The sequence below is a fragment of the Seriola dumerili genome, unplaced genomic scaffold, assembly GCF_002260705.1.
Source record: "Seriola dumerili isolate Sdu_G_001 unplaced genomic scaffold, Sdu_1.0 BDQW01001661.1, whole genome shotgun sequence".
NCBI classification, from domain to species: domain Eukaryota; kingdom Metazoa; phylum Chordata; class Actinopteri; order Carangiformes; family Carangidae; genus Seriola; species Seriola dumerili.
This window is the reverse complement of record NW_019175916.1, coordinates 251,774-273,332: the sequence shown is the minus strand read 5'-3', so window position 1 is coordinate 273,332 and position 21,559 is coordinate 251,774. Positions and strand designations below refer to the sequence as shown.

Genomic DNA, 21,559 nt, shown 5'->3' with positions numbered 1-21,559 from the left:
AGAAACAAAGTCAGGCAACTATCTGGAGCAGCATGACTCTTCTAACACTTGGATTGTATCTGCCACTGTGGTTTTGTTATGGCCTGGCCCAGTCCTCTTTTCTGGACAGCTTTATTTCATTCCCAGCAGGTAGGAAAACTCTATTCCTGAGCCTGTATGTGTCTGTCTGTGTGTAGGTGTGTATATTGTACTGTACATACAGTGTTATGCATGCACAGGTATTCAGGGAGTTGAGCTGTAAAAGCATGGGATTTATTTTGAGCTCAATATGTTAGTAAAATACACTTGTTTTTATTTTCTTGTCGCCCATGAGGTAGACTGGAAATGCCTCTATAAATAGCGAGACCAGCTCCAGTTCTTCAGTGAGAGGCACAGGCACTTCATATCTGTGTCCAGCTTTAGGAACTCTGCTGGACGGGTGTCATGATTTGATAGTTTGCACCTGTTTCCCTGTCACTTATGCTGCCCCTGCATGTTCTAACCTCTATGCTTTGTCCAGGTTTTAACTGTATGTGTGGGATATTTGTTGCATCACATGTCCCTTATATAGTTGCCCGTGCATGTCCATGTGTCATGAGTTGAGCGTTTCTCTGCTAATTTTGATGAAGAGGTCAGGATACGCCTTCAGTTGTACTGTTTGACATCTGGCATCGCTGCCTGTGTGACTGACTGCTTGCTCACCTTGCACAGCTCTCAGACCCCAGGAGCAGCAGAAGAGATTCAACCCATGCTGTTTACTGAGTCCACCTCCACCCCCACTGTTTCCTCCACCCCCTTCACTTTGGCGCCGCCACGCTCATGTGAGTCAAAGTCATGTGACTTTCTATTGTGGAATATCTGACCGTTAACATGTCCTTGGGTGAAATCCAGGTTGCCCTGCTCTTACTGTCTTTTGACCCCTGAACAAGGCTGTTAAAAATACTCAGATAGTGGAACATGTTTGTGGGAAGAAATGGCTTAACAAGTCCTTTGCTGTGAGTTATAAAATTTTATGATGAGGATGTGATGAAATTCAGACATAAAGTTCTTTGACAAACTTTGTAAAGTCAGTAAAACTCCCATTGTCCAAGAGTTATTCAGTTGACACCCTTCTCTCCACTTAGTATTTGTCAAAGCTGTAAGATAAACATTGTATCTTATTTATATTTTTTATTTTACAGAATGAAGGTTTTTCTAACAATGGTGCTGAGTCTGAGCTGGGCAATGAGCATAAAGGTTCTCCCTGTGTCCGAGGCCTCCCTGGGCCTGCAGGTCCCCCTGGACCTCAGGTAGGATCCAGACTCTTCCCAAACATCATTATCCCAGCATTAATAATGTACCATAGATCTGGGACCTTGGTATTTTCGTAACACAATTCCATTACCTCACGCAATTTTTCTTGAGTAGGATTCACTGTCAGTTTGGCTGAATCACAGACTGTCTCTGCTTCATGTTTGGGGTTTGCATAGATTTAAGGTGTTAAGATTTAGTACTCCAGCAACATATTACCCCTCACCTCCTCTCCAACTTGAGAGTTCCTGCAGAGCAGCGGATGGGGTTTTCTCTGGCCAATGCAACACAGCAGCCCATTAACGCTTTACATTTAGCTGAGACACAAATAGCCTTTTTCCACTGCCTGCCAGTGCGCCACACATCATTCTCAGAAACTGTCCGAAGAGCTGTCTGCCTGGAAAGGAATACTGTGTCGCGTAAATTCCAGGGATTACCAACACAAGCATGTGTGCGTGTGTTTGTGTTCTCTGGTGATGAAAGATATGAAGACATTTTGGTTCAGTAGGTTCTTGTAAACCTAACCTCCTCCCCTGTTAGCCCAGCGTTTCATTAGTGAAAAGCAGATTTACCAAATGATTGTTAAAGCTTTAACTGTGTTTGCCTGTCTCAGGTTGTTACAGCACCAGCTGGACTGCAGCAGCATTTCAGTATATCAAAAGAGACCCACAAGGCACTTTTTAAATCAATAGTGGCCACTCAGCCTTTAGCTAATTGAAACTGCAGCTGTGGGCCTCCAGAAGCAGACATGACTTTGTGGTGGGATATCATGGACAATAAAACTAATTTAGGTGGCTATCTCTGGCATTTATAAGCGTATGCTTTGCATTTATTGTTTTTTTATGCTCATCAGGGTCCACCTGGATTACCTGGCATAGGGGGGCCTAAGGGAGAAAAGGTAAGTTGTTTACTTCCCCATGTTCCAGTCTCATCTCATTTATTTTGGTCATTATACATTCACGCACATTCAAGCTACTCATTATTTTGTAAGCTAAAATCGAATTGACCTGTTGCACATGACTGAAAGATGCTTGCTGGAAGAGTATTAAATGACCGCTGTCCGTGTTCCCTCCTCCACATCCTGTTGTCAGGGAGAAATTGGAAGACCTGGGCAAAAGGTGAGAGTCTCCATTAATCACTCCATATTCTCCGCTAAGTGGATTTACTCAAAAATGAGATACAGTGCCTCCGCCTGCTTGCTAGCTGTAACTCAGAGCACTGCCTGCGCCTGGTTGTGTGCATCAAGAAATTGTGAGCAAGTGCAACCTTGACAGGAGACAGAACAGACACATTGACAGGATGTGAGGGATACAGAGCTGCTGAGACAGGCTGTTTTGTTAGCAGAGGGGAGTTAACATGCTGTTGATCTCCTCTCACAGAGGGGGAACATATTGCCTCCCTATCGACCCCTCAAAGACATCCAGCATCATGCCTCCCTGTCAGATGGCCCTCCCTCTCTTTTACAAAAGGAGAATGAGGGCACACCGCTTTATTGAAAGCCCAGGGTTTGATCACCGCAGGCAGAAGAGAAGTGACCTCCTCCATGATCAGTCACTGTGGTTGAGCAGTAAAAGCAGCCCAGTGGGAGAGCTTCACTGGCTGGTGGCCTGACCGAGCAGCTTTGCAGCACTGCGGTGCAATTTAGCTTAGTGCTTCAGCCAGGTCATAAATCATTTTATTTCCCACAAGCACGAACTCTTGTTCTATATACAGCCCATCATTTAATTAAAGAGAGCAATGTGACAGGGCTCGTTAAAGTCATTTTCCCCCTACATGTGCAGCCGTGTCTGATAAATACTATAGCAAGCAGGCTGTCAAACAAGCATAAGTGACCATGATTTCATAAACAACTTCTAACGGGTTCTTCAGCTGTGGCAGCAGTTGTTTTATTAACCTTTTATAAACTATGTCTGTGTCAGATTATGTGTTAAAATTGATTTCTTCTGATAGGGTCGGACAGGTCCTCCTGGACTTCCTGGGAAGCAGGGACCAGCTGGATGGCCAGGACCAAGTGGGCCCAAAGTGAGTAAGTCAGACCTCATAACGTAGATGATATAATATATGACATGACTTGAGACCAGTAAGTGCCAATATACACGGTGGTGTAGATGAGCGCAGTTTTGATTTGTGTACCGATTTGTACAATGAAATACTCTGTTATGTAACATGCAACCTTTTCCATACACATGCTTGATTGAAACTGTACAAATGAACCTAGTCTCCACTCATTATGTCTTCTTTGGGGTGGAGTAGTATTTGGAACATGTGTTCCCAAAAATGAAGCCAATCCACATTTGCCTGATGTTTCCTGTGTCAGGGTGAGAAAGGAGACCCGGGGCTGATGGGTTTACCTGGAGCCAGAGGACCAATTGGGCCGAGGGTATGATCTACATACAACCTATGCAGACGACACGTGTGTGATCTCCTCTTTCGCATTATTTTGTTTCATCTTAGATATTTTGTATCTTTACTCTAGGGTTTACCTGGGTATAAAGGTGAAAAGGTATGTGGCCATTTTTATTAAAATCATTGAGTATAACATACACGTTGAATTTTATTGAATTTACTTTTGCATTTAAAGTATATATTGTGTAACACACTGTGTTCTGCTCCATCAGGGCTCTCGAGGTGATCGTGGTGAGAGTGGAGTGAAAGGCGACAAGGTGGGCAAACTGCAAATGTTAAAGCAGACCTGTGTATATGTACTGTACACTGTACAAACTCTGTTATGATACTATCATTTACTGTTCTGTATCCACAGGGTGCAATGGGTTTCCCAGGAATGCTTGGACAGAAAGTGAGCAACACATTCAAGAGAGCAGAAGTTGTTAAGTTAATTTGTTACCCAGAATTACAACTTTAACTCAATGTTGAGTTGATGTGATTTTTCACCCAGGGCGAAATGGGTCCAAAAGGAGAACCTGGAATCTCAGGAAACAGAGGACCCACTGGCAGACCAGGGAAGAGAGGCAAGCAGGTGAGGTGTTTGTGGGCTGTATTTGTGCCTCAATTCTGAGTGTGTGGTGGGACATTTTGCGCACAGAAAAAGATTTTAATAAGTTATATTTTGTAGAGAAAATACCATAAGAATGCAGGCCAACTTGATAGTCCACAGAGGAGAGAAACTTGACCTTTTGATCTCTGAAACATTCTGTAAAGAAATGTGACTTTGTGTGTTGTTTTGATTGTGTGTCAGGGAGTGAAAGGGGACCCAGGCAGTACTGGTCCTATGGGACCTGCAGGCCCACAGGGACCTCAAGGCCACCCTGGTCCTCCTGGTTCACCTGCCACAGGTGAGAACCTTTACCTCTCCTATTTTCCAAGAGAGCAGAAATAATCCTCCCAAGAAAAAAACCCTGAGGACACTGAAAGGATGTTTAGTCGGCGCAAGAACTCACATCCTTTTTGAAGGGATTGGTTTGCGTGTAGCTCTGCACTTCCTCTGTTCTCTGAGAGTGTGTGAAAAGCTGTGCTACCAATGCGAAGACAAGAAAACATCCCTATCAGCAAAAGGAAACACACTCTAGACCAGTGTAAGAGGTAACACCGGTAGTCTTATTTAGCACCAGAGAAATCTAATCTCCTGAGGTGAAACAAGATGCTCTCGTCATGACATCATGTGGCTGAAATGGGTTCACAGATGGCAGGCCTCCCTACAGTTTTACAAATATTATGTCACCACATAATTAAAGTGACATTTGTTATCTTGATCAGGTGTCTGCAAGAAAAAAATTGATTGTGTTTACCTCTTGATAGATGAACTAGAGATACTACATGTACTTTCACACACTACTTTCATGACTTATGGTACTTACATCAGCTACTGTACAGCGTGTACTCTCAACAACACCTCCCCTCTTGAGCCTGCAGCATTCTGTTACTTGGCAGTAAACATGTAGCCTGTAGTTGCCTTTTGGAGCCTTTGTACACAGTGATGACTTTTCTCTCTGCGTATGTTTAGGTCTTTACATGGTTGGAACAAAGGGTGCACGTGGTCCACCAGGGCCTCCTGGAAAGTGTAGCTGCAGCAGCTCTGCATTTGATGATTATTCTTCCAGAGGAAACTATCCCAAAGTACCAGCGGTGAGAATAAATAGTTCCTGTTGCAGTCAAATGTAAAAGGTTATGTACAGTAATGTGTGCTGTTTGTTATGGGGCTTATACATTCAAGAATGTACAGAATCATTTGAGACATCTCTGAAAAAAATGTTAAGGATTCTTAACAAAATCTAAAATCTGTATATATTTAAAATTAATGATATAATGCAACTAGATGTTATTTTGACTTGTAAATTTTTGGAAACCCTGGGGTTATTGGGTTTTAATAACCTCTGAGTTAATTATTTAAAGCTAAAAAGTATTAAAAGATAAAAGTGTGCCTAGTGGGGAGATGAATATTGCTTTGAGACGCATATTGCCAGCTGGGATATTAAATTTTGATGCTCAATATCTCAAAATTGCACACCGATGAAACTCGACCTTAAAATTCAAAATGCCCTAAGTATTGAAAACATGACAGTAAACTCTTTCACTTTACCTTTCATACAGATATTTGTTGTTAGCAATGAGGAAGAACTGGAGCGCCTTCACACTGATAACGCTCTTGCATTCCGCAAAGACCAGAGATCGCTCTATTTCAAAGACATTGATGGCTGGCTGCCAATCCAGGTATCACAGCATGCACCATAATCTCATTTTATCTTTATATTTTCTATATCTTCATATATTTTTTTTTTTTTACACACTGTGATTATACAGTCAGTTTTTTCCTTCCTTTCTAAATTTTTTAAACTCTGTGAAAGACTTTTCCATTCCAGCTGACACCGTTCCAGTCCATGGAAAACGCACCTGATGATGAAGGTTACTGCGGTGACGGGATAGTGCAGATTTCCAGTGGGGAGGAGTGTGATGACAGAAACAGAGTCGTCACTGACAGCTGCGTCAGTAAGTCATGCGTCTATGTTAGGTGGTCTCTGATAACTCCTTAGTTGTACTTTGCTGTGCACATATAACGTGACCCCTCCACCCCTGCTGTCTCCCCTTACCACAGAGTGTAAACACGCCTACTGTGGAGACGGATATCGCTATGAGGGGGCTGAGGAGTGTGATGGAAAAGACTTTGGATACCAGACATGCAATTCATATCTTCCAGGGTAAGCACAGTTTACAACTATTTGTGGATAAAACTCTTAGCTACAATAAAAGACAATTGTTTTGTTGACATGTAAACTGACCTGAGGGTGTTTCTCCTCTTATTTGCAGGTCATATGGTCACCTCAAGTGCACACCATACTGTGTTATTGACTCCACAAACTGCAAGTACTTCACTTGAGGAGGAGGATGGACAGTGCAGTGGGATCCTCTGTGTGTTGTTTCTCTTGACACATAACAGGAATATTTTCATGCAAAACAAAGAACAATAATGCACCAAGCAAGAGACTCTGAAGGAAGAGGAAGCCAATGATTCTATGACGAAAGAAAATCAAAACATACATAAATATAACTCCTCTGTATTGCTGCTGAGATGCCACGTAGCTCCCCGGAGTTATAGAGTCGGTCAGGGGAGGCGAAAGCCTTAACCCACACATAGGAAATGCACAGGACAACTGCAATCTGTCTTAACAAGCAGGACTTAAGACTGGCCTCCTCTCCACGCCTGATTGGACCGGAATCAGCCTCTAGATGCAACAGTTGTGTGACAGCCATGCAGAGACTTAATTAAGTGCCAGTGGGAGATGTTGCAGAGGAGCAGTAACCGGGCCTGAGTCATATTAATCTTGACCCAGTTACTGTTGAGAAAGAGAGGCAGTAGGACATCCAGAGCCATGGCCCCAGGTATTCTACTGCACTGAGAGTGACAGTGCACAGTATTTGCATGAGGCTGGGATTACTAAGACCACGACAGTAGCTGTCACTATCCAAGCATGTAACCTATCCGTTTATTTATTATTGACACAACAAGGTTCGTATTGTATACTCTCAATATCACATCACTAATTTCAGTCATACAGGTAAAACCAGGCATATAGTAAGATCAATATGTATGGTTAGAGATGGAGATACAATTGTGCATCAATTGTGCACTTGTAATATTTCAGTGAGTCTGTTATACCAGGAGACTGCACTGAGGAGTCTCCCAGCTCCTGGGAAACTTCAGAGGCTGACTGGACATTATTACCTTGTGATGGTACTGTACTTGACAGGGACATCCAGAGTCTGGACAAGGTTTCATTAATTCAAAAACTTCTCAGGAACCAACAGGTAATGTAGCTCCACACAGCACCTTTCACAGGCATCCTCCACTACTCTCTTTGTAAATCAAAAGGCAGTGACTGTACACTGAGGCGCACAGGTAACTCAAACAAGAGCTTTTAATGGATCGACAATGTGCAGTCCTGTAGGTACGATCGAGTTCCTTCCCTGTGCTCCAATGAGAAATGAAATATACTGTATGTGAAGGCTTGAAACTGTTATGTTCTTAATTTTCTCACTGCACAGGAAAGGCTGGAATAGTCTGTAGCTGCTAAAGGGGGAGGAATCTCAATTCCAGTCTGTTCTATGGTCATTACTGTATTTACTCTAATACCTCTTTATCCAGTCTTTCTGTCTTACAGTATATACAGCAACGGAGAAACTCAACAGTAAACTTAACAGTGTAGATGTAGTCTGCTGTGTGCTGGGCACCGATGGTGAAAATGACTTTGCCGATATAAGCTGACATTTTCCATAAGCTACTGTATGAGTCGCAGTGCCAAGGGAGACCTTTTCTCAGCCATACTTAGATGTAGTCAGGTGTTATAAAGTGATTCATCTGTAAAAAGCAATCGAAAGATAAAGACTGTTACTATATAGTGTCCGCATGCTTGTGATACCGTGCTAATGACTGTGCAACGCTTCCACTTTGCCAAACATTGTTTTGTTAATCATCGCATTCATCAGCATAGCGGGTGTCTTAAGAAATGTCAGCCTTGCTCTGGCCAGAGTGTAGCTAAGTACTGTATGTGTGACACACCTTATATGATAGTGATGAACTGTGCCATGCACAAAGCTGAAATACCATTTGGAAACTATGTTGAATGTTGTGCTTGTGGCCTGTGATGCTGTGATGTATCCTGTACTGTGTATGCACAACAATGTTGAAACATAACATGCATGCGGTAACGTACTGTAAAGCTTTATGAAATATATTATTCAATGTGACTGGGATAGTGAAAGTTCATTTTGTGTCTTTATTCTGATATGATTTATACAGGAGTTGTGGACAGTTTTCAAAAGAACTGAAAATAAAAAGAATTGAAATCATTCGCTCTGTCTTCCATATGCGTCTTCACATTCTGGTCAGGGGTTTGTCAGCAGCTTTGCTTCCTCTCTGTTGTGAGCAAGCAGTGACAGTGGGGAGCTGTGCAAAAAAGCCAACAGACAGTGATAGAGATGCTATTGACGTTCCCTCAGAGAACAGCTCTCACTGTAAAAAAAAAAAAAAAAATGCTGATATCCATCAAATGGAAAAAAGATGCTGTCAGCAGCTCCTTGCAAAGTGCTGTGTTAGACTTAAAAGTAAACAGACCACAGTGAACTCTTGCTGTTCTCTCAGACATGACAATAGGTTTTCAGCTTTTCATTCTGTCTCTATGAAGCCCCTCTGAGCTGAGTCTGCGCCTGGAGATGAGGCACAGCGATACAGCTTTGGGGACGGGCATCCAGCCAGTGTTGCAGCAGAGATGTTTGAGGCTCAATGCAATCATATAACCCTATTAGCATGCTGTATTTCTTTTCTAAATCACATCAGGACAATTTGTCTTCTGAGATGTCTGAGTAAAAGCTTACCTTGGTGTATTTATCCCATCACATGCATTCCCCCTAACCAGGCCAATCAGATTTGTACCACAGATGTCTCAGTACAGCATTAAATGTCACTGGAGATGCAGTGGGCAACCTGCTTCGTAATGAAAAGATCTGCTGTGCAGACAGAAGAATCCCCTAAGTGAAGTTTTCTTTCTTTTTATGCCTTATCATACTATGACTTTTTTATGTTTTACCATAGTATGACTTTTTATGCCATACTATGCTATGATGTTTTTATGACTTACTATACTATGGTGTTTTTATGCCTTTCTGTACTATGATCTTTTATGTCTTACTATACTATATTTTTTTATGGGGCAGCAGGGTGGTGCAGTGGTTACTGTCATCCCACAGTGAGAAGGTTCTAAGGTTCTATACAGAGGAGTCCTACATGAGTGCAATGTATAAAGGGTACCCCGACTTACCTATATCCACCACCTCACTCCACAAACCTTGTTTTAAGTTACTAAATTAGCACAAAGTCACGAATCGAAAACACACAACAACCAGCAGCTCCAGCAAGCAGAGGGAGAAAAGAAGTGCCCACAGCACTGCATGCACAGTCCTTTTGTATGAGGAGGTGATTAGCTGGTCCAGGTGCACCCACACTCCACAGGTGCAGGCCAATCAGGCTGATTGCACCTGAGGACAGACAGAAAGGGAGAGAGAGAGAGAGAGAAACACTCACAAACACAAATGCACTTTTCTCAGCCAGGCATGTAACAGTAAGGTATAAAAATGTCATGAAAACATCATAGTATAGTAAGGCAAAGAAGTCCTAAAAATATCATAGTACAGTTAAGTATAAAAAGTCATGAAAACGTCATAGTATAGTAAGGCAAGGAAAAGTCATGGTACAGTAAGGTAGAGTCACCAATCAACCTAATTGCATGTATGAGAGTACTCATGCAGGCATAGGGAGAACAGGAAGTGATATACATCGATTTTGGCTTAGACTGGCGGACAGTTTGTTTCAAAACTCCATGTGTGTAAATTTGACATCCACAAGTGTAGAATTGAGATCTGCAAATGCCTTTTTTACTTCAATAATAGAAAATTGATTCACAAATGTCTGTTTGAAAGTTGTAAATGTTAGGAAGATATTCACAGATGCTCTTCATATATTTATAAATTAATTGAATGTATTCAGATATTTTTTTTATTTGTGGAATTTGTTTGAGTATTTGCAAATCTGTTTTACATATGCATGATAATTATTTGAATTTGCATTTGTATTTTTTGTATTTGAGGGAGGTGCTTTATTTTTACATATTACACATTTATGCACGGATTGTCAATCTGTTCACACAAATAATACTGAAACAAATCTACTTCCATAATTTTCCTGCTCTCCAAGAAACTGTTCACAAAGTAAGTTGTAAGAAGCAGGCTCTATTTTGAGCTGTCACAGGCATTAAGTTGATGAAGTGAAATCAAACACTTTTTCCAACAAAGGGGTTATTTTAGTGCAGGTTGGCTGGTGTAGCATTACAGCTGTGGCACAAGGGGTTGATGCAAAGGAGGCCACAGGGACAGGAAGCAGGCAGCGACCCAGCTGTTGGCCCAAGCCAAGTGAAAATCCCTGACCTATAGGCAGGAATTACTGGCATGCAGAGTGCTGTGGTCCTGGCAGAGGACACACTACTGCTGCACATGCAAAACGCAAATTTTACAAACACAGCAAGGTAAGCAAAGGTGTTTTGAAGCTTAAAGATATATAACTATATTACTTACTCTTTGATTTGTTTGATTAACAAGAAAGGTAGGGCCTAATAAATAGAAACATGTTTATTCTACCTCTGGGCTCCTCTCTGATGCAGAATATAAGACATCACATTTGACTGCAACATGATTGAACACACACTAAGACATCTCAATTGTTTATTAGGTAAAAATCAAATAGCATCTTATATACAGTCATAGAAAAAGAAACAAATGTTTATCATATTACAATAGCATAGTTTCAGGATTAACATTGGAACAGGAAATTGGCCTATTGCACTTCCGTGCATCTGTGCAGTTTTTACTGTATGCATTCCTGAAAACTCAAAAGAATTTTTTGAATAAAGTTAAAAATACTATGCGGCATGTCTCAGTAAGAAAAGCCCTATGAGAATGTTCCTGCTTTGTTCGAATGGCTCAGTGAATCTACGGCCACACTTTAACCTGGCCAGGTGGTGTCTTACCACAGATTTTTTTTTTTATTGTTGAATTGACATCATGTAGTATTAAAGTACAGCTGGTAACAACACTCAAGTACATATAGAACAGTGCATGGACGAGATGGTTAAAAAAAAAAGCTGAAATCTGTAGAGCAGACTTGCTGAAGGTTACTGTTACATTATCAGTACATAGATTAAGGAAAAGCGATGTCTTCACAATCTATTCCCTTTACAATTATTAATCTAATTCAAGGCCTTGGCCTAGATTCAGTTTCCATTGGCACCTATGTTACTTAATACATAAAACCATGCAATCAATAAACATGCTCTATGGATAGAAATGTCCATACATTCATACAAAAGCCAGACTGAAAATGATCCCCATGACATTAATGTGAACTTTATAATTTAAGACATAATAAATAGTCATTGTGAAAATGCATAGGTTTGTGCAGAGGTTGTCCACATAAATATTCAGCAGTTTTGAGTACTTTAACAGATATACTGTATTATTTAATTCTTGTGTGTTGTGGTACTGTAGGCAGCGGAGGCTAAAGCCATTCACATGACACTTCCTTTTTGGTCCCATGGAAAGTCTCTAACGTGTCAGCGATGTAAAACAAATTCATACACTGTTAAACTATTGGACTAAAATTTTGGGAAAAGAAAAAAAACCCAATATTGATCATAATTTCCACTAAGCATCAACAGTCAGTGCAAAAAAACAGCTTGCCTAATACACTAAGAGTTAGCCCAGTATGTTTTTCCAACACATACTTAAGGCATATAATGAGCATTGTGACAATCTACACTGCCTTTGTCAAAGTAGTGCTTTGTGTTGGTTGCAAGAATCACCTTGTTTCGTGACTCTGAGGAAAAGGAAATCTTGATTAAAGATTTCTTTGCATTCTGATCAGTTTAAGAAGAATCACAAATGATCATCCAGGGAAGTAGAGCCAAATACCTTGTGGTTATGTACCTTCAAACACGTACAGTACATAAAAAGCCACAATACAGCGACAAAAGGTGCATCAGAAACAAATGTCACCATGAATAATTATGGTTTGTATTCTGCATAACAGGGCTTAATACCCCTACATTGTCAATGGCCTTTCAAACAAGACCTGGAATCTACATTTCATCACACCATAATGTCTTCATTGTTAATGCGTCCTTTGCTCCTTCTGGGCTCCTACAGACAGTAACACCTTCTTCAAACCTGGACCATCTAACGGTCGAAGAGTTTAAGAACCACTGGAAACACCTCACACTGGCACGGGACATGCCCACATTATTTTGTACACAAGATAAACTTGGCATCTGGCACCTTCCTTCAGCAGTTAGACACTACTCTGCCCCTGCATGTCAGGTTCTGTCCTTCCTTATACTCTAATCATTTCTTTGTTCCATGTTTCACACCACCTCATCAGACTCCAGGTTGTATTCTTCATACAGAGCATCAAGGATGGCCAGCTGTTTTTCCATGGCAGGCAGGTACATGCCCAGATCCCTGTGCATGCCGCTGCTGAAGCCGCTCTTCAGCTCGTCGCCCTCTCTTGACACTAAGGCAGCGGTGAAACTTTGATAAGATGGGGCAGCTCTCAGGGCCAACTGGGGGAAAAAAGCAAAAAAAATGACACTATAGTCACACTCCAAGCAGGGATGAACATCAGAGGAGATTAAAGATTAACAGTGAAAGCAACAGTGTAGTGAGGAAAAAAACTTACAGCGAACACTCCTCGCACAACCCATCCATGGTACTGTCGAAGGGTCTTTCCATAGGCATTATCTGGGTGAAAGAAGACCAAGACAATGAGGAAACTTGACAGTGAACTTGCATTAAATGTGTCTGTGCATGTTCGACTTGGCTCACTTAGTGCTCCGTGGATGTCTTGCTGTCCTGCGTTGACCTCTGACAGAAACTCTTTGAGGAACTTCAGGCCTCGTCTGAGCCATAGCAGAGCCTCGGTGGCTGAGTTGCGCACCTGGGCAACATCTGTGTGGATTTCATGCAGCACGATGGACTGTAGTGTGGGGAAGCTGTCGGGGTCTGACATCAACTTCTGGTGAATTTTCTAGAGGGGTTACGAGACAGAGTGATGTAGTGACACAAATCTGATTCTGCTATCACTCTTTTTCTGATTTGAACAACTGATGAAAAAAATATATACATTTAAGAAACATTACAATATGTTATTCATGCGATACATATAAACAGAGCAAGAGTAATGGGATTAATAAACAATGAGTCTGATTTGAAAGATAAACCAGAGGGAGCCATACAGTTGCCTCCATGTTGACATATTGTATTGTACATCATAAATTAATTAATTAATGCAGTTTGTCAGAATATGTTCTGCACATCATTTAGATCAACTTTTACAGAATGACCTCATAATTTTTCATTTTTAGCTCTTAATCAGTAAATCTGTTACTTATCAAAAACATGTGCACTTACCTTGATATTTCCAACAAAATCCATTTTAACTGGTGCAAAGACTGTGGACCCCAGTTTGTCTGAGAAGAGAGAATCTATGATCATTTCTTTGTTGCTTCTGAAGTAAAGATCCTCAATTTTGTGTCCTATTTTGAAAGAGTGTATGATGTTGTGACCATTCACAGTCAAAGATGAGGTTATCTCAGGTTATTTAAGTAATAATAAAAGAGGCAGCCAGACCCTATTCAATGAGTAAAAGAGAGAACTGTCTCTCTTACAGCAGATTTAAAGTAACCACAGTGTGAAAATAATGAAGGCTTTAGACACACTAGAAAACCTAAAGTCCTTTTAGGTTTAGGTTTTAGGAAGTCCTTCGCACATCTGAGGATAAAGATAAAATATTTCACAAATTGTTTTGCTTTGCAGCCATTTAAGCAATGTTAATGTAAAGTACAGGATATTAATTGTTGTGTAATGTTATGATTAATTCAACCTTTTTGACAGAACAATTACATCTCACCTCACTCTGTATATTCAGGACCTGTGCTGATGTTGATCTATATGAAGCATAAGGCTAATATCACCATAGAGATCTTACATGTGTGAAAAGTGAACACTGTTGTACAAGTTTATCTGCAAATCGCTCACGCTACCAGATATTTTCTTGATGACCAAGAATCCTACTCCAACCTCTCTTCCTGAATACTGGACCAAGAATGGAATATTCTAAAAAGTAACGATGGACACACAGGCAGGTCCCCCGTGTGTCCATCGTCACTTTTTTTGTCAACCGCTGACAATCCTGTCCAAAACTGACAAACAATGAAAATGTGATATTGATACCATTACACTGTGTGTGTGTGTGTGTGTGTGTGTGTGTGTGTGTGTGTGTGACCGCCTTTATGTACATGTTTTACACAGACAAAGACACACACACACACACACACACACACACACACACGAACCTGTGTGAGCTACTCATATAATAGTGAGTGTTAAATAACAAAGAAATAAAACTACTGTAAGACATAATGAGAAAATAATGAGGGCATGACAGAAAAGGATGACGATGAATCCAAGAGACAAGGCTGGCACCTCATTAATTACAGACAATGTGAATGACACAGCATGCACAAAGGACAGGAAAAATAGAAGACAGAAGATTTAGTTTTTCTTATTAAGATTATAAAGGGTGAAATAAGCACAGATGTAAAATGGGCATCATGAGAAAGAGGAAGCATTGCAGACTGAGATGAGGAGAGACTGAAAGTGACCGGCCTACCTAATACAGGCACTATTGCATAGCATGAGTCCAAAAACTCTTGTGTAGGGATACCATTGTCGTCGTCCAGTCTTATATCACTAAATCTAAAAAAAAGTAGAACAGATTCAAACAGGAGAATATATTAGAGGTATGTATACCATTTCAATTTTTATTTGACCAAATCAAACAGAAAAAGAAAAGGATACAAACGTCAAAACCAAGCCAGAGAAATGATTCACACAGTGTCATGCAGTCTTATGCCTGACAATACCTGAGACTATTCTGCTACCTTGTCTACAACTTCAGAGTTGTTTTTTTGTTAATGTGTAAAACTGTCCCATTCATTTTAAAAGACCAACTCCAAAATGCATATACTGTAGTTAGTAGTGGAATACTGGATGAATGAGACAATGATTTCCTTCATTATGATAATAATAATAATAATAATAATAATAATAATGATGTTTAGCTCAAAACTTAATTTAACAGAAATGATAATTCACACTAGTCAGTTGTTCAGTAACACTCTTCCAGGTCTTAAAAAAAGAAAGTAAAATATGTTTGAAACACATAGTGAAATGTTAACAAAAAAACCTTTACAAACCCAAACATCAGAAGAGGGCCTCGCTGTGTCATGTGATCAAGAGAGAACACACTAATATAAAACACTTATCATGACATCTTAAAAATCTTAAATTAAAATTTTCCAAACCTGCTGTTATTAATTTATTCTGTGTAACACTGTAATACAATTAATATATTTCCACAAACTGTGCAGTTTAGTCAAACGGTGCTGCACAAGTGCAGTTGCCCCAGAGACAAAAACACTACATATAGCTTAAACTGGTTCATCTTAATACTGTAATGGTGAGATATCACAGATGATCATACAGTAACTTCATACAGTAACTGGTGTGTCCTAAAGGATGTGACCCTCCTGAGTAGCATTTTCATACCTGTGACTCATTGTGCTGAAGAAAGTTTCCACCTGCTCTGTATCTTCGGGCTCTGTTGAATCTCTGGACGTCTCGCCTTCATGTTGACCCTCGTCTTGGTCTGTGACAGTCTCCTGTTGGTGCTGCGGCTGGACAGCGTTCACTTCCTTGTTGTTGTTGTCGTGCTCTTGACTTTGGTCCACTTTGTGCTCCTGCTCTTGTTTCATCTCCTTTTCATCATCATCTTCATTTTCCTCATCCCCCTCTGGTGGTTGGTCGTAGTGTTCAGTGTCAGAGGAATTCTGGGTAGTGTGTGGAGTAGGATCAACTTGCTCCTCGTGGACTGAGCCATTACCGTCGCTTGCTTCAATGTCTGTGTGACACAGCAGACAAACAAACACACATAAAATATATGTTACCAGAAAACTAGCACACATACAGAATATGGTTTCAGTCAAGACATCTATCACAGGAAGTCTAGAGCCAAGATTTCATTAGACTGGGTACAGCAAATTGTGAAAGCAGCACTTGGTAACTTACAAAAACCATCACATCCACTTATTCTCTTCATCCAATGGCAGGGTATACTGACACAAACCTCACACTCATCCTTCAGTTTTAGTAAAATTATGTGATATCCTTCAAGAGCAGCTCCACCCCAGGTGTTGTTGCACTGACTTTTGCAACAGTATTAAGTGGCACTCCTGCATCAATAAAAGCTGTCAATGCAAAACCAAAGTATGTAACATTTCTAATGTAACATAATTTGAACTATGTACAGAAAGAAAAAAGGTGTTTATGTACTAAGTTAAATTTGGTTGACCAATTCAACTAATTCCTATATAATGTTTCATTACATTAAAATGCTTATATCTAATAAAAGGAAATCACTACAAGACACCTCCCAAATACACTACAAATAGCTATTTTTCTTAAAATGTGTTTTTTTTTTTTGTTTAAAAAAAAAAAAAAAAAAAAAAAAAAGTATACATACTATAATACAGTATATGTATTACAGACAACCCAGAAAAGACTGCGCTTATTTTCCATCACTGGCAGGAGCTTCCTATCTATAAAGGCTTTGTTACTGCTAAGGGAAATACAATAATGTAGCTGGGCATCCATCACTGTCTGCTCACTAAAAGGCAATAATCTGTCCACATCAGTTCCGATAATGTACACACAACAACCAGTCACTTTTGGGGATGTGTGGTCTTTATGACATGCAGTAATGGTTTTCAGCTCAAGGAACTCTGCAGCATATAAAGTGAGTGGCTGGAACACCTTGATTTACCTGATGGGGAAGGATGATGCTCTGGTCTATCTGATTCTTCTGGTCCCTCTGCTCCAGAGTCAAGGCTCTGGTTGTCATGTGCAATTTCTCCTGTGGTTTCAGCCAAATCTCTCCATCTGGAATGAATTTGAGTGCACTGTGTTAATGTTGTCTTTGTATCTTGGGAATATCTATTAATTAGCAAGTTCCTAGTGTCACAGAAATGCAACATAAATGAATAGCACACTAATATCACAATATCATCCTGTCAACAGAACACATTTGAGAGTGGATTTGCTAAGGCACACATTTCATCATGTATGTGACAGTTAACGATAGATGGTAAAGCAGTGAAGACAACATAAATACATAATAACAGAAAAAAGCAACCTACTTTTCTCCAAGGTTCTGATTTAAATGATTGACTGGTTTAACCTGCTGGGGAGAAAAAAAAAAGACTTTAGGGGATTATACATACATTTATATTTGAGAATAATCCAAGACTGGTTATACTGGGTTGCTTGTATCACAGGTTTGGTGAGAAAAACTTACCTTCTGGGGTTTGATGGCTGCTACAGGAGGAGATCCTGGTGGACTCTGTGTTGCCATATCCGAACTAAAGGTACGATTTGCTATCTGCATGCATTCCTCTAGGGTCTTAAGGAACGTGGTGCATGTCGACTTCACCATGTTTCCAGTGTCTATACCTGTCTGAAAAGAACACACAAATATAAACATTAGCTAACACTGCTGTAAATGTCCTGACAGGTAAGTATGTTGTTTGGTAACACTATGCTAACAAAATCTACTCAGATCTATAAAGCCAAGACTTTTACAAAAATATATTTGTACGGTAACATTTGCTGCCTATCTGGTATATTAGTAAGCATAAGCAGACAGCAATTTGATGTCTTTCTAGTTACAAATGGGCTACCCTATACTGAAGTTTCACACCAACAGCAGCTTCTCTTATTTCATCGGCTCATCCAAAACTTAACCTTACCTCCGCTGAGTCTCCCAGCTCATCATTCTCCTTGATCTTGTTTACTTGTTGGAGAAGAAGGTCACAGTACAATCTGAGTTCTGACATCTTAGTTTTCAGTGCCTCTGTGTTCTCCTGGAGCTCTGTAATAATAACAGCACGTGAGCCAACATTTCAGAAAGAAATTACAGTACTTTACAGCAACAGTTAGCCAGTGTAAACAGTGTTAGGTCAGATTTTAATGTTATGGCATCCAAATACCTTTTTCTCTCTTTGTTCGGTTGTCTGTGAGGCAAGCTTTGGCTGTTCCCAATGCAACCAGCCATTTCTGCCTTTCTGCTGCATTGATGGCTCTGAGGTAAAAGTACTGCTCTCCTGGTATGGTCAGGTCAACTCGTGTAGAGTCGGAGGAATGAACTAAAATATAACAGCAAACAAAATGATAGGCTTGTCAGCAATGCATTCAAAAGGCAGTAGAAGTTACTTAAACTCACATGCACAATGAGCACACAGTACACTGTGCAAAGTGAGTAATACCAACCTTGTATTTCACAAACTGAAATTTTAATGCTGCCCTTGCAACCTTTCCAGGCATCCTCTTGAGAGTCATAGTAAGACAAAGTTCCTCCATCAAGCACAAACCAACGAGGCTGCCAACCTGAAAAATGCATTTAAAATGTTTAGATCGTTGCTGTAACGTTGCTGTTTAATGAGTATGTGTGATTACGTTTTCAATATTGGATCTTACTTAGCAAAAGCAGCATCATCTAGCTTCATAAACTTGTAAAGAGTTAACCCATACTCTGGGCTAACAACAACTAATCAGTGGTTAAGTCAGATTATAATGACAGATGGTAGAACTACCCAAATTAGCTAGCGCGACCTGTTAGCACTCCATAAATAAGGTTAACTTCTCGTTCGTTAAACAGCTAGCTACCATTAGTAAGGTAAATACAGAGATAAACTAGTTGAAGTGTTGCATAAGCTCCGACAGTTGAAACCTGGCGGTAGCTAACGCCAGCTTCCACTAACTCAATACAAGTACGCTATGACGTTGTCATGCTAGCTAGCTGCCTTAAAACGAGCTATAACCGAAAACATACAAAGACCGTGTTACTAACTTACCACTTATGTAATTGGTCCACTTATACAGCATTCCTTCCATTGTTTAATTGTGTATTTTCGCCGTTCATTACTTGTTTATCATAACAATATATGATGCACAGCTGATTGCACCGACTCCATCGGGGCCCAGTGTGGTTTGCGGAGTAACGTCCTCAGCTTTACATTTCAGCTGCGTAGATAAAACTGCGTAAACTTTTTCATGAATGGGGTTATAAGCGATCACGAGAGGAGCAAACAACGTTCCTCCTACCTACGTCAGAGGGATTTAAGTACTGTGGGTGTGGACTGTTGTGACTGACACATACAGGAACCAATTAAATGGGATGATACAAATATGGGGCGGGGCTTGAGAATGAATTCATTCAATTGTAGAAGGAGGAGGGCCACTAGCTAAGCAGTGGTTGCGTTTGTTGCTGAAGTTAGCTGCCACGTATTTGGCATTCCTACCATGTATTTATTTTAGGTACGGTATTTTATGTAAAGGGTTCAATTAGCTTTTTGTCAAGTCTGTCAGTAAGTCAAAATGATTATTTTTTCTGTTTTCTTGATACTCCCCTCATTGTTTGTGTTTGTCAATGGGGGAAAACTGCCCGAGCCAGAAGTGAAAATTGAAGTTATACATAAACCCTTCATGTGTTACCGCAAGTCAAAATATGGAGACATGCTTCTCGTTCATTACGACGGATTCTTGGAGAGTAATGGCACCATGTTTCATTCCAGGTAACATCTATCTATAAATGATAATAATGCTGCATGTATTGCCGTGCAATTTTGCCACACTCCAGTCCTCATGCAGGAGAAGTCACACTGCTAGTTATAAGGGTAAAAGTCATTATAGCCATATCTAATGGACCACACTATGCTGCAGCCCAGTATTCGTCAGTATCTCTGCCATTGTCCATTGAGACCTCAGCATTAACCAGTGACCTCTCCCTACAGTTAGGTGGCAACCACTATTGTGCATCTTTGTGATATCAGTTCTGTGTACATTGGACTTTTCTTTCTCAAAGAAAACTGATGAATATTTGTGACTGTTGGCAGCCGCAAACAGGGGGATCAAAATCCAGTATGGTTCACCCTTGGGATCCGAGAGGCGCTTAAGGGTTGGGATAAGGGTCTGCAGAATATGTGCACAGGAGAGCGCAGGAAGCTGACCGTCCCTCCATCACTGGCATATGGCAAGGAAGGAAAAGGTACAGCAACACAGACTACTTTTATTCTAAAAGCAGTGGTAGGAAGTATACTGTATACTGTGTCACATTTCCTCGTCCTACTGTGTTCCACAATAACCTATCTGCTTTTTTTTACATGAATGTTTTTTGTTTGTTTACAGGCAAGATCCCTCCAAGCAGTACTCTAATTTTTGATATTGAGCTCATGGAGATTCGAAATGGTCCAAGGTCACATGAGTCTTTCCAGGAGATGGATCTCAATGATGATTGGAAGCTTTCCAAACAAGAGGTGTGAGATTCCTTTCAACTGCCTCTCTTTGTGTATTAAGATTACAGGTATGTTTTATTACTCTTAGTGAATGTATTGGTGAATTGTTATTCTGTATGCACTTCAGGTGAAAGAGTACCTAAAGAAGGAATTTGAGAAACATGGATACTCACCTAATGACACACACCACGAAGTGATGGTAGATGACATCTTCAAAAATGAGGATGAAGATAAAGATGGTTTTATATCTGCGAGGGAATTCACCTACCAACATGATGAGCTGTAAAGGACTGATTTAACTACTTTTTTTTTAACTACCGGAGTGCCTTTTTTTCATGAATTTCCTCCAAAACCATCATGAATTGAGAAATTATGATTTAGTTACTGGACTGTTTTACATGCACCTCTTTCAAACGCTTGTTTTTATACACTTTGAACAATATTGTTGTATTATTTGTAGTTTTGGTTGAATTTGAATACATCAGCTCCATTTTTTGTCATTTTATGTAAAATTATATCCATTGTACATGCACTGATAATGTCACCACAGATTTATTCAGGCTGCAGTTTTGGATTTTCATAATATTGATTTCCTGACTTTTTTTTTTTTTTTTTTAAATAAACAGAACTTGTTAGTTATCTGAACAATTCATGTGCTGGAAAATGAACATGTTTTTTTTTTCTGTGTTTGCATTAGTCACTAGAGGGCACTGTTGTCATTTACTTTCGTATGTAAGTCGTTAATCCCTGAAAAACAGCCACACTATGCACTATACTGCCAGGCAAATATACTTTTGCTTTTTATGCAGATTAAATCAAGAGGAAGT

General features: G+C 40.2%; 3 protein-coding genes across 5 annotated transcripts; 2 read left to right on the top strand and 1 right to left on the bottom strand.

The window, feature by feature from the left end:
* Positions 1–32: 32 nt before the first annotated feature.
* On the top strand, positions 33–6,799 carry LOC111238785 (acetylcholinesterase collagenic tail peptide-like). Its single transcript, XM_022768466.1, has 17 exons — positions 33–138; positions 679–800; positions 1,161–1,268; positions 2,123–2,167; positions 2,361–2,387; positions 3,220–3,291; positions 3,587–3,649; positions 3,746–3,772; positions 3,888–3,932; positions 4,031–4,066; positions 4,166–4,246; positions 4,466–4,562; positions 5,231–5,352; positions 5,818–5,937; positions 6,072–6,213; positions 6,320–6,422; positions 6,532–6,799. The coding sequence occupies exons 1-17, from the start codon at positions 33–35 to the stop codon at positions 6,599–6,601; spliced, it is 1,386 nt and encodes a 461-aa protein (XP_022624187.1). The 3' UTR covers positions 6,602–6,799.
* Positions 6,800–10,982: 4,183 nt separating this feature from the next.
* On the bottom strand, positions 10,983–19,455 carry plekha8 (pleckstrin homology domain containing A8). 3 transcript variants are annotated; one of them, XM_022768458.1, is made up of 13 exons: positions 19,293–19,455; positions 18,709–18,825; positions 18,429–18,584; positions 18,189–18,310; positions 17,738–17,896; positions 17,580–17,623; positions 17,207–17,322; positions 15,934–16,285; positions 14,996–15,081; positions 13,735–13,793; positions 13,150–13,351; positions 13,004–13,065; positions 10,983–12,887 (listed from the first exon to the last, which is right to left on the bottom strand). In XM_022768458.1, the coding sequence occupies exons 1-13, from the start codon at positions 19,330–19,332 to the stop codon at positions 12,690–12,692; spliced, it is 1,713 nt and encodes a 570-aa protein (XP_022624179.1). In that variant the 5' UTR covers positions 19,333–19,455; the 3' UTR covers positions 10,983–12,689. The 3 variants fall into 3 exon arrangements, with proteins under 3 accessions (XP_022624179.1, XP_022624180.1, XP_022624181.1); XM_022768459.1 differs by having other exon boundaries at positions 17,580–17,620; XM_022768460.1 differs by lacking the exon at positions 19,293–19,455 and adding an exon at positions 18,916–19,125.
* A 242-nt stretch (positions 19,456–19,697) lies between these two features.
* fkbp14 (FK506 binding protein 14) lies at positions 19,698–21,324 on the top strand. Its single transcript, XM_022768461.1, has 4 exons — positions 19,698–20,012; positions 20,334–20,485; positions 20,626–20,753; positions 20,860–21,324. The coding sequence occupies exons 1-4, from the start codon at positions 19,816–19,818 to the stop codon at positions 21,016–21,018; spliced, it is 636 nt and encodes a 211-aa protein (XP_022624182.1). The 5' UTR covers positions 19,698–19,815; the 3' UTR covers positions 21,019–21,324.
* The last annotated feature ends 235 nt before the right edge of the window (positions 21,325–21,559 follow it).

Coding starts and splice junctions, on each gene's coding strand:
- plekha8 (XM_022768458.1), bottom strand. CDS start 19,332: ATGGAAGGAATGCTGTATAAGTGGACCAATTACATAAGTG. Junction 17,897..18,188: donor AGCTGGGAGACTCAGCGGAG/GTAAGGTTAAGT, acceptor TGTTCTTTTCAG/ACAGGTATAGACACTGGAAA. Junction 13,066..13,149: donor AGACATCCACGGAGCACTAA/GTGAGCCAAGTC, acceptor TCTTTCACCCAG/ATAATGCCTATGGAAAGACC.
- LOC111238785 (XM_022768466.1), top strand. CDS start 33: ATGACTCTTCTAACACTTGGATTGTATCTGCCACTGTGGTTTTGTTAT. Junction 801..1,160: donor TTTGGCGCCGCCACGCTCAT/GTGAGTCAAAGT, acceptor TTTATTTTACAG/AATGAAGGTTTTTCTAACAA. Junction 3,773..3,887: donor CTGGGTATAAAGGTGAAAAG/GTATGTGGCCAT, acceptor CTGCTCCATCAG/GGCTCTCGAGGTGATCGTGG.
- fkbp14 (XM_022768461.1), top strand. CDS start 19,816: ATGATTATTTTTTCTGTTTTCTTGATACTCCCCTCATTGTTTGTGTTT. Junction 20,013..20,333: donor GGCACCATGTTTCATTCCAG/GTAACATCTATC, acceptor GACTGTTGGCAG/CCGCAAACAGGGGGATCAAA. Junction 20,754..20,859: donor GGAAGCTTTCCAAACAAGAG/GTGTGAGATTCC, acceptor TATGCACTTCAG/GTGAAAGAGTACCTAAAGAA.